Source organism: Biomphalaria glabrata, chromosome 3, assembly GCF_947242115.1.
Source record: "Biomphalaria glabrata chromosome 3, xgBioGlab47.1, whole genome shotgun sequence".
NCBI classification, from domain to species: Eukaryota; Metazoa; Mollusca; class Gastropoda; family Planorbidae; genus Biomphalaria; species Biomphalaria glabrata.
Genome location: NC_074713.1, coordinates 31,322,266 through 31,335,323, shown reverse-complemented (window position 1 = coordinate 31,335,323; position 13,058 = coordinate 31,322,266). Strand labels below are relative to the sequence as shown.

At 31.9% G+C, this 13,058-nt stretch overlaps 1 protein-coding gene across 2 annotated transcripts in view; it reads right to left on the bottom strand.

Annotated features, from left to right (window-relative positions):
- The window catches only part of LOC106073787 (uncharacterized), a 36,514-nt gene extending 24,081 nt beyond the window's left edge, over nucleotides 1-12,433 (bottom strand). The window contains exon 1 of one of the 2 annotated variants that reach the window (XM_056024533.1): nucleotides 12,105-12,433. In XM_056024533.1, the coding sequence (XP_055880508.1) occupies nucleotides 12,105-12,254 (150 nt within the window). In that variant the 5' untranslated portion in view covers nucleotides 12,255-12,433. Of the gene's footprint in view, nucleotides 1-9,247; nucleotides 9,353-12,104 lie in introns of those variants that run through there. The other variant, XM_056024534.1, reaches the window with a different exon arrangement.
- Between the last annotated feature and the right edge of the window lie 625 nt (nucleotides 12,434-13,058).

The following is a 13,058-nucleotide window of genomic DNA, read 5'->3' as shown; positions in this document are numbered from 1 at the left end:
TATGCACCGATGCATGAAACACACAAGGTAACAAAAAATATAATGCTGAACTTTAATCTGTGTATTGTCCAATTATATATTTGTAATGTTATTCATTTATCAGATCAAAGAATGTGGAAGCAAATAAAAAGTTAAATATAACAAATACTTTCTAAAAAACAAAGTTTGTATTGAGTGAAATTGAAACAATTATTTTGATCATGTCAATAATTTGAAATAGATGTAGACAATCAATATTAAATTTGTGCAATTAGAAATATTGTTAATAATTTATTTTGTTAAGCACAACTTTCTTGCTTATAGCATGCTCACACTGCTTAGCTTACTAAATTTTCTATACAAAACAAAATTAATTAATTACCACTAATTGATTAGCTAACTGGTGTAATTGACACAATAGAAAGACACGCAGAAGTTTGGGGTTAATTGGTGTTTTCTTTTGTAGTGACGTGACGGATCATTAAAAAGTAAGAATAGAAATAGAGAACCAACGGACAAGGAACGACCGAGATAGAGACGACAGAGACTGTGCCTTTTTCATTCATTAAATTGTTTTAAAGTTATAAGCTGAAGTTATTCAATTTATCTATTAACTGTTCTGTTGATTGTGTCTATTCTGAACTCGTAGCTAACATCTACATTTATCAACACATCAATCATCAACACTGGTTAATTTTTTTTATTAATTCCTGTGTGCATAGTTTTCAAATTGACCCAAGAATGGTATTTGATATTTGGGTTTTTGGCACATCGGCACAATTTAGGCCATGTCGTACCCATATGCCCTCAATGGTTACTTCCCCTTTATAGGTTAAGTGCTAAAAGTTACACAACTAATGTCCACTATCAACTCAAATAGTAAAATTTTTAATATCCAAATAAAAATCTGTTATAAATATTTATATATTTACAAGTACTTTGCCCAATCTCAACCCAACCTCCTAGATAAAGCCCAGGCTCCTCTCCCCTTAGCACAAAGGAATGCGCGATGTAGGTGTGGCCAATCCTAAGTCTGGAATTGTTTGCTTCCACGCCATGTCAGACCCTTGGATATGGACTGCCACCTGACATTTGCCACAATCTGTCTCAGTTTGTTGTGGGTCTCAGCCTCCCACCGATCCTGCCACTCTCTGTAGTTGGTAGAGGCTATACCCTCAGGTCTGATCAGGGAATTTGGGTTCCTCACACTGCTTCATTTGCTCTTTGCTTCTGTCTTCATTTTCCTCGATGCCAACATGGGAGGGGATCCAGATGAAGGTGACATCCCTTTGGTCAGATGTTATTTGCTTTAATAGCTTTAGGCTTTTATGTACCAATGGAATGTCATTCTTCTTCCTCACTAAAGCTTACAAGGCAGATTTGGAGTCAGATGTCATATGAGAAATTTACTCCTATTGGATACTTTTGCAGCCGTAAGTGAAGTGAGATTGCATGTAACTCTGCCATAAAGATGGAGCATCCATCAGGGAGTCTGAGTTTTGTTCTTAAAAGAGCAGGTACATGCAACCTTTCCATCCATCTAGGTTCTGTCAGTGTAAATGGTGCCACAATCTCAGTAGCTCTCCTGCAGTTCGCTAAAGTGGACTTGTAGTGTGTTAGGATCTGCATTTTCTTTTTTAAAATTAAGAAGGGATAAATTTAATTTTTGGTTTATTCATCAACCAAGAAGGGTTCCAGGGGGTGCCACCCATGAGACCAAGTAAACCCTGAAACCTGAATTTCCAAATTTTACAAACCCTGAAATCATAAACCCCAAACTTTACCAACCCTGAAACGTACCATATATACAATTTAAGCACCAAAATTTGATGAAAGAAGAACAGTAGTAAATTACTACCTAGATCTATATTATAATATGCCCCCCATATTTTAAATATGTAATTAGTAAGCCTATCATTATAATAAATAGAGTTTGTGTGTATTTATTGATAAAGCTTGTAATACAAGTTAAGAGGATTATGGTACAATTTTATATTAACAATGTTTGCACCCCCCGCCCCACAAACACACAGTTATTTTCAATGATGTTTCTCTCTTTTAACATTTATTCCCTCATTATTCCTTTGAAGCAGCCTACTTTAATCAATATTGATAAAACCGATTCCATAAATGTACATGCATGGACAAGTATAAATCTATTGCAACAAGATATAGATCTAATTGATTTGAGATTTAGTCCAGATCTACTCCTACTTTAGATTTAGTTTTTAATATTTAAATGTAGACCTAGATGGCTACAATGTGCTGGACTGCTTGTACATAATTTGTATAGATCTATTACTGATCTAATCATTAATGACCAATCAATCAAGCCTATAGGCTAGGTCTCAAGGCGAACACGAACTTATTAATTTAATTAATTCTTCAATCATTGATTCTAGTTATGATCTAAAAACGATGTAAATATGGTTATCTATTCCATCCTAAATCTAGATCCTACCTCTAGAATACTCTAGACCAATATAGCTCTAGACTCTAGACATAGACTCTATGGAATCTATACAAATATAAAACATGGAAAGAAAAAAAAAATCTAATTTCGCACTCGTGAATTTTTTTTATTTCTATTTCTAGGTACGCGAGTAGATCTAGACTCGACCTCGCCTTAATCTAGACTCTATACTAAACACAAGACTTTACAGTCTACATCAGATCTAGATTGATTATAGAAATAGATCTAGACTCTAAATTAGGTAGTTGCACCAAAACATTTAAATTACTCCTATACCAACAAATGTGTAATAGAATGAAAGGATGAAAAATGCTTTCCAACAACACCAAATTTATTATGCTAGCATTATTGGTTCAAAAGTTATTGTGATTTTAGGTTTGTCCGAGGCGTCCTGACATCCTATGAACTTTACATAGAGAAATAAAAAAAAAAAAGTGAAGCAAATTTTTTCTAATGTGAATATTTCAAAAACTATTGTGAATACATATACAAAAGTATATATCAAATTGTACAGTTTTAAAGGAGGAATTTTAATTTATAACTGGCAAATCAAAATGAAATTAAAATGTTAAAATATCATTAGTAAATTACAAAAAATACAATTTTTTCTAATTTTCTTAAATAGTCTATAAAAAGAAAAATGCTCCTGGTTGTCAAGTGTTCAACACAATAAGCTTCCAAATTGATCTAGATCTATCTAGTTATAAAACAATAGTGTAGATTAGAAAAAGAATCTTTAGATTTAAGATTTAGATCTATTTAAGTATATTTATTTGAAAGAATATTTTAGATACCTAGATTTACAGATTTTAGCTTCGACATCGACTGATCAAAAGAACTCCCAAGAAAACAGATATTTATTATATTTTATGTTAATAAGCAATGATATAGGTATAAAGAAGTGATTCATTCAATTTGACATGTTTTAGTGTACACTAATTTTATTTTTCAAATTTTTCAGATTAAAATATTTTGGACATAGTAAGAGAAAAAAAAAAAAAAATTTCCACTAGCTGTTAGAGGAGCCTCTTATCTTTAGAATAAACTTAAGAAAATGTCATAATAACTCTCAAATATAAAGCAATGTCTTTTCTTAGGACATGCTTAATTTCAGTTATGTAAAACCTGAACAGGAAATTGTTTTGATGTCAAATGTGTTTTTAGATCCAAATGGCCGCCTGTGAGAGTACCTACTCTAAATCGAACCGAATCGAGGCGCGTTCCGTAGATCTAGATTCTAGATTTAGGCCTATAGAATGTTTACACTCTAAAAAAAAACTGTAAATAAAGCTTAGTGCGCATGCAAAGTGAAAGTCTCGCGAATCGCAAGATATGAAACTGGTGTTTTTTGTTTGTAATTATTTTATTGGCAATATTTCAATAGGAAGAAAGACAAATAGAGTTTCTGTTTTGAATCTTTGGCACAAAGCGACAATTTGTTTTTGAACTAAATTACTTATAACATTGACAAAAATTGTTTCCCCTTTTCCTTGTAACTCATGATTAAACTGATGTAGATGACATGTAAAATCCAACATAAAATACAATATTTGGATCCACATATCATTCGTCAACACTGCATAGTTAATACTCTTCTCAAAAGCGAAATATTTTAAAATCTTTCCTCTTGGCGACAAACGAACCTTTTATGCAGCTGACAATGATAAATAACTCTGGCTACTCTTAATCACCAATGCCATTACTTTCCTAAATTTTTCAGAAAATTTCTCCGCATGTAGCGCTTCCTGATGAACTGAATGGCAGGAATTATCTTGTGATTAATTTTATCTTTCAAAGTTGAGACACACCCATTGCTTGCACTTGTCTGATTGTTCATTTTATCTGTTGAAATTGATGCAACATTTTTTCTAATAGACTTAGATACTTTTTCAAAGCTTTCAGTTACAACATTTGCTACACATCTACTCCAAGCGGACTAGAAATAATTTTTAAAAGTTCATCTTAGAGCCATTAGAAGAGATAATAACTTGCATACTTATACACTTGCTTACCACCTTCATCACCCCAGTTGCGGATAAAACAATAGATATGCAACTGAAATAATGTTACTAATGTTTGGGAGCGACTATCTATGCTTTTTTCCGTTTGAGCTTTCTAAAAATGTATCTTTTCTGTAGATTTAAATTTACTCACTTAGTAACCAAGTCACTAACTGACACCACTCAAACACTTTCATGTTAAGATACTTATCAAACATCCCAGTGTATTTTTCTAATTCGCCTTTTTTTCAATGATCATGGCGAAACTAGTCCATTCATATTGTTCATCATCCATTTCTTTATAGTTTAAACAAATTTTGTTTCATTTTCACCTGAAGACATTATTTTTTTTACTTATATTCAAAGTGTATTGGTATAAAAACGTCACTATTGTTTACCTCATAGGAAGAATGAAGTAGGTCATGGGTTAAGGGTATTTTTTTTTTGCCATTGATGCATCAGCACACAAAACCTATACCGGTATATATTATTTTAGGCTTAAAAAACATGTGCAATTAATTGTTTAATCTGTCCCTTGCTACCCAAACATGAAAATTTAGGTTAAATGGGGTGTGTTTGAATGTTGTAGGCTATCACAGCTTCGTAAAGAATCAAACACTATTTTAATATTGAAAATACACATCAAAGGCATATAACTCAAAGATTTTATGACAATTTTATGACACATATACTTCGATGCTATTAACAGTAAATACCAGAATAAACCATATCCAATTGCTTTTTTTTTTTTCAGATGCCCCATTCTATTTAGCTCTGTAGTATGTGTTATAAACCAAAACCTAACGCATCTACTTGATGTGACAAGAGATGGTCCATGCTATTTAGCTTTGTATAATGTGTTTAAAACCAATACCTAACGCATGTGCTTGATATGAAGATATATCTTATTTAATCTTATATAATACAAACGTTACTTCAAAAAAAGAAGATAATTACGTCCTACGCGTCATGCATATTAACCAATGACTTAAATTCTGCCAAGTCACTGGTTTTCCTGGCTAGCTCAGGCAACCCATTCCATGCTCTAATAGCATTTGGGATGAGGAATGTGCCTTTATTTAAGTGTCTTTCTGAGTATTTTATTAAATTTTGTTTTTGTATTTGAAGATTATGGTTCAGTTTTTATGTATAATTGCTACTTCACTTTTAAGTCTTCTATCCTGAGGCTTTCTAAATTTAGTGATTTAACTAAAGGTGTTACTCTAGTCAAGTGTGAATATTCGTTTGTTATGAATCTCAATGCTACCACGGGAGTCTCATGGGTGCCAGAAGCTATATTTCCACACTTAAAAAAACTTTGCTGCTATTCACACTATTTGGGTACACATACATCAGTTCTTCTTCTTCATTCTCATTTTACATGTTGGAGGGTTCAGATCAGCAATCCTTTATCTGAGATTAACCGAGTAGTGGTTTCCAGATCAGTCAGTTCTCCGTTAGTCTTTGGAGAGTCTTGTTTGGGTCCCTTGATTTTGTAAGCACCATTGAAGGACATGGTCAGCATTTTCTGGTGATGTCCACAAGGGCAGGCCTCGCTCGTCCCGACATTTAACTTCCGGAACAAATATTATTGTCTCATTCAGTGTGCAAGTATTTTGTGTGGAAACTAAACAAATATAATCACTGGTCAATGTTGACTGACTGTAATTTGACAGCAGTCACAGGGGTAACAACTAGTAAGATAGTTTCACAGTTAAAAAACATTATGCACGAGTGTAAAAAGTAAAATACTGCACATTAAGTACAACTGTATATTTGTGGGGATATTGTGATATAAAAAGACAACAGCAATTTGAAAATTTCGTAATACAGTGTATATATGAATTAAAAGACATTCTACACAGCAAGCTTATCTTTCTAAGATATATATGTGGCCCGCCATTCCCAAACTTTTTTTAATGCGGCCCTCGATACAGAAATGTTGCCCACACCTGATTTAGAGCCATTTATTGTTACGTTTTGTTCTCTCCCTATCAAAAAATTATTAATCCACTGATGCAATGGACCATCAATAGCAAAATATTTTAATTTTTTAAGCAAACTATGGTGGCGAACTTTATAAAAAGCTTTGGAAAAATCTAGTAAGATAGCATCTATTTGCTCACTGTTATCTAAACCTTTTGAAAAATCATCAATTAGTCCTATTAGTTGTGTTTCACATGATCTATATTTCCTAAACCCATGTTGGTATGCTTTTATCTGACTGTGTTTTTTTTTTGGATCTCATGGCCTGATAGACCAGGGATAATATTATAATCTACTACTAATCCAGGTCTGTTGATTAAGAAGAGATCTAATGTGTTATTTAATCTAGTTGGCTTTTCAATGATTTGATCTAAACTTAGGTTGCGTAAAGTTTCTATGAAAAGCTCATTTAAGGTTTTGGTTAGTGTTTTCCAATTTATATCAGGTAGGTTGAAATCACCCATAATCCAAAAAACTGCATTTTTATGTAGTAAACTGATTACATAGTTCTTGCATGCATTCTAAACTAGAATTTGGTGGTCTGTAAATACTGCCTATTATTAGGGATGTTGAGGTGGTATTAATTTTACAAAATGTTGACTCTATATTTTTTTAGTTCTAAGGTACAAGGTAATTTCTTCAGCTATAAGAGTGTTTATTATTGCTATAAGAACTCCTCCATGATTATCATCCCTATCTTTTCTAAAAATTTCATAATTACTATTGAAAATTTCTGCATTATAAATTTCAGGATGTAGACAAGTTTCTGTTCCTGCAATTATGTCTGGTTTCTCACATTCTTATAAAATTTCTAAGTCTGCTGTTTTGTTCCTAATGCTTTGAAAATGTATTACTAAGGTAAGAGATATACAAATTTGAACATAAAAAATGTCATCGTCTCAGCTTAACTTGTAAGAAAGGTGTCAGTTCTAGATCTAAAGTCTTAAGTCAGTATAGTATTTTAAAATATTTATTATATTCTAGAGATTCTAATAAAAATAAATCTAGCTAGTGACACTCAACACTGCGAGCCATGTGACAGTCTTAATTTCAATTTAAAGTAGATCTAGATCTATAATAAAGTATAATAATCTAGTAGATCTAGAATCAAGATATTTTATTCTATATTATTATAGCTTTTATATGGCAGAAAAAAGATTTCCCATTGAAAATGCATTTTTGAAAGTCCATATTCATTATCTCTGAATTTAGGCCACCTGTAGCGTATTTTTTAGATCTGATATGTAGATCTATGTTTGTGTAAGCTTCATAAGCAACATTTTGTGGAAATTCGTTTTTATTAAGATTTTGTGCCCTTGTGAAACTCACCAAGTAGGCTATTCACCACAGACAGGTTTTACTTATGGTTTTATGTAATCCCCTTTGAAAAGGTAAGAAACATATTATTTTTATAGTTATATGAAAAAAAATTGCCTACTTATCATTAAAAAATGGTTGTTGTAAATGTTCAAGAAAAAAAAAGTGAATTGAATGTTTCGTTTGTCCTAGATTTTAAAAAAAATAGCCTCGATGCAAATACGAAAATTGGCTGTCGCGAATGTACGCTTGCCGATATTTATTTATTTACACTTAAATATTACCAATTTTAATTAGGAAACACATATTTTTATTTTAGAAATCATATTGCAATATTTTCGTACTTAAAAAAGAGGAAAAAATATAAAAAATAATGTTTTATTACGTTTTTTATAAACCAATCGGAAGTGGTGTCGTCGAAATCGGAGGGCGTACGCTTTTTTAAAAACTTGTTTTTTCAATCATTCGCTCTGAATCCTCGAGAAAGAAACATCGCTAAAAGCGATCTCAGTCCGAACTATCCATAAGACAATATTTTTTATAATATTATCAACTATTAAGGTAATTATTGTACTTTAATACTAGGTTATCGCATCCGAACAACCAATTATCGAATAACTGGACATCGGCAATAACGCACGCGTGCTAAACAGGCTAAACACTACACAGCGTAATGCCGCATGGAGATCGATATCTTAATTATAACTTATATTTTATAATCTAGATGGAGATCGATATCTTAATTATAACTTATATTTTATAATCTAGATCTAGATTATAGAATACCTAGATCTATAATAATAGAGATTAGACCTAGCCCTAGTCTAGATCTAGTGATTATATACTGTCTAATAGAGGCTAGATCTAGAAAAATTCTACGGCGACTACAAGTGTTTTTTTCCTTTGTAAATTCTTTTTACCAACGCCAAGACAACCAAGATCGGGATAAAAGATTGGATTGTAGATATAGAATCTAAAAATCTAAATGTTTACATTAAAATTAATAATTAATTATGGTATTGCTAGATTAGATCTAAAAAAAAAATGCTGACCGGTAAAAAATCGAGTGCTGTATCCCTTCCATTGTTTAGATCTAGATCTAGACAGTAGATTTAGATCTAGTACTAGTAGAATAGTAGATCTAGACTAGAGCTACCAAAATAACGCAGATACATTTTTCTTTATCTAGACACTAGATCTAATAATACTTGTTATGTTTGTGATTTATAGATCTAGACTAGTCTAGATCTAAGACTAAATAGTAAATTCTAGAGTAAAGTGCGAAGTTCGAGCGCATTAAGCCCGCTGGCAGCAATTTTCAAGTTTGGATTTTTATAGCAGCGTAACGGTCTGACCTATGAAAAAACTGATGGTATCTCTGAATTCCTCGTCCTTTTTTCTATAAAAATAGATTGGATTTAATGTATCACTAGGCTTAGTTAAAATTAAATACAAAGTCAAAGAGGTGTAGGGTAAGTATCGCCAAGCGTACTTTTCCTCGAGCGGATTTTTCCCCAGTTAGTAAGCTCGATCGGGTTGATGGAAGGTTCGAACAGATCAAAGAAAATATATCTAAAAACATGTTTTAATATTTCATTTTTACTATAAAGTCCATTTTCTTTTTACTCCAGCACAAGAACACCATCCATTGCACCATTTCCCACCCTCCACAACTTCAAATAGTCTCTTTGAGCTGATGAAGCATCAGACTTAAAAATAGCCTTAATCCCATAACCCATTTCCTTCACTACCGGGTAGTAAAAAAGAATAATTCCACACCTCTTGAGTTTGACCTCATCATGAACTTAGTCTTTACAAGGAAAAGGAAATAGTATGTGTCGGAAGTGAAGAAAAAAGGTGCATGCGCAGTAGCAATATAGTAGTAATTTGGTAAACATTCAAATAAAATAGTTATAGCAATAAAAAGTGAACTGTTCGAACCTGTTGTCAAATCGGGACTGCTTGAACTTCGCACTTTACTCTAAATCTCTATAGATATAGACTATAGATAATAGAAGAATAGATCTACTTATGACTTAAAGACATCATTAAAAATAACAACAAACACATATAAACCAAAATAAATGTTTTTATTTCTTTTCTCAGCAACATTTACAACAGATACAAAAATTGAGATTATTTGAGATAGTAAACAGAAAACACCATGCACTTCTAGCTTAGCTTCCTTAAGCCTATTATTAGGTCTAGAGTCTAGACCTCAAATGCCTAGATCTAGAAATGATCAAGAACTAGATTTATATCTTGATAATATTTCATTTAATATTAGATCTTTTCTAGTCTAAAATACATCTATACCCTTTATCTAAAATTGATATTGATATAAATAGTATATTATACTGTATTTATGTAAAAAAATGAAGATAAATATAAGAAAAAAAAAGTGACTTTTTATGGTAGGGTGGGCCGAAGAGGGGGCTTATTTATTAGTTATAAATACATTTTAAAGTTGTTTGTTTGTTTCTTCAAATGTTCTATAAATATACTTAACTTTGTGACACAGTTTTATGTTAATAATATTGTGAATTTGTGAAATTCATGGAATATTGGACATATTTTCTGTGAATGGTGGATTTTTCATTATTAGGGGTAAGTGTGTTTGATCTCATTTTTCTATGTTAAATACTTGTCTGATGATAATGAATTTACTTTTTTTGGATTCCTCTGTTCTTGGGCATTAAATTTGATACATATTATGTCAAAACTGATAATGGTTTTGTTACTCAGGATGATGATAAAGTATAATTTGCAACTTTTTTTTTCTGGGGGGGCTCAATTAACAGGCATAAATGTCTTAAAACACTTATTTATATATTTTTTTCAAATGTTCTATAAATATACTTTACTTTGTGATACATTTTTCTATTAATAATATTGTGAATTTGTGAAATTCATGGATTGTTGGACATATCTTCTGTGAGTGATGGATTTTTCATTATTAGGGGTAAGTGTGTTTGACCTCATTTTTTCAAGTTAAATAATTGTCTGTTGCTTCTGATTTTATTTTTATTGAATTCCTCTATTCTTGGGCAATAAATTTGATATATAATATGTCAATAAAAGCCAATTTGAAATTGGTCGAAAAAATGGTCCTAAAAGTAGAATGTTGAGAGTCATGTGAGAGCTCAATCTGTTTTCCGCCCCATGCCAGCTCCCATCCCCTGTCGTCCAGCGGGAGGTTTGGACTAGGAAGTAATTATCTTCAACTCTGAAGGAACATCTGGAACATGTAAAACAAACAAAACATACATGCAGAGGCAGGGAGCAGTAGTGGTGTAGTTAAGTTGTATTAGATGATACACTAACTTTGACGCCTGGCAGCATCGCAGAGCTCAAGAAGGAGATGTGGCTGCGGTCTGACATGATTGTCCTAATGTGGCAGCAACAGACAGGGATGTAATTTAATACTTTTACAGATTTTGCCACTATCATTGAGGGCAAGCAAAAAAGTTCATATTGGAAAATTATTTTCGACCTGGTGACTTATTACATCTACTTACTGTCGCCACAGTTCTATAACCAAAAAAAAGTTTTGTGCTAACTTCAATCTCAGGTTTCAAAATAATGAAAAGAACAACATAATTAGATTTATGAATTTGTGCTGAAAATTGTATTCATATATCTCTGAAAGTTAAAAAATTACAGCCTTTTTAACAGAAAAAAAAGTACTTTTTCTGTCTTTTTTTTTGACATGTGGTGCCTCGTCATGAAGTGTAAAATATTTTCGTGGACTTCTATGTATAATTTAAAGGGAAAATAAGTAGTAACAGATAATCAAGCATCTTTTTAAAATTGTATTCAATTATCTCTTACGGTTCAAAAGTTACAGTCTTTGAAATGTAAAAAAAGTACTACTTCGTCTATCGTTTCTTTTTTACAAGTAATCTCACTTTTAAAAATTTCGTCAAAGTCTAACCCTTGTTTGAAAGTACAATAAATATCAGGACATAATCATGCATTTCTGGTGAAATCTTCATGCAAATAACTCAAATAGTTTATAAGTTACAGCATTTTTATTGCAAAATTTCCCTTTTTCGGTAACAAAATATTTTTAAAAATATAGGCAAAATTTTCGTCACTAAAATTGCAATAACTTCTGTTATAATTAACTTATAAAACATAAATTAGGTATCAACTATCAATAAACTCAGTTTAAAGAGCTCTATCTGTATCTAACTATATTAGTTTCAATACAATATTGTCAATATTTCAATATATTGAGTTTGAAATTTTTATCAAAGTACCTATCTATTATATACTATTATTATATTATAATAATTATATAGGCATAGCCCCATAGCCATGGTCATAGTTTTACCTATTAAACTTACTTTGAATTTATACAAAACCCTGGTTGCAGTTGAATAATCTGCTAAAAGATTAGCAAGCTTTTGAATAAACCTTGGAAGATCAATTCCTTCTTTCTGGGGTAACACAGTGACAGAAACTAAAAACATTTTTATATTTTTAGGAAATGACATTCTTATAGATCTAGATCTAGTTACCGGTTGATAGATCTAGATTATTTCTAGATCTTGGTCTAGATCTATCTATATTGTCTATAATATCTAGATCTATGTAGATCTAGATCTAGACTCTAGATGTGGAATCAAGAATCTTTGGTCCACAGTGGTATACGTATAACAGGTTGCATGACCAGATTTTTCTAGCGATTTTTTTTTTCTAAAATGTTCCATTGATCGAACTGTTAAATTTTAAAATGCACTAATAAAAAATACCAGATCTGATTTTACTTCTCGCAGATGAATTCCTTTTTTTTTTTTTTCGTATTTGTAAAGTCTGGCCTTTTTTTTAAATAAAGATTATTATCATAAGCTTACACTTATAGACTTAGTTCAGGATATTAATTTATATTCCACAAGTCAAAAGTGACCCACGCTAATATTAGATCTAGATTGGTAGTAACACCTTTTAGGTATTATTACGAATCTCACTATCTAGGCTCTCTGCAAACTGCACCATACACCACCAACTTAAAGAACTTGACAACTCAGGGCTCCAAAGTAACGTAAAGGTTTAATGTCCATAACTAACAGCCAACACTGTACAATTGGCAGCACGTAACACAAGACTGTACAAATATCTCTTGCACTGGTCTCTGTCTCGTCTCGGACTTGTACTGAGCCGTTGTAACGAACTGTAGATCGGGAAGTTGTGACTGACTGGTCTCTGATACCTTCGCTCTTTATATAGGGTCCCTGCTGGCCTTCTAGAACCAGACAGAACGTCGCTCGACCATTCTGGGTGGTCAGATGACTACATCC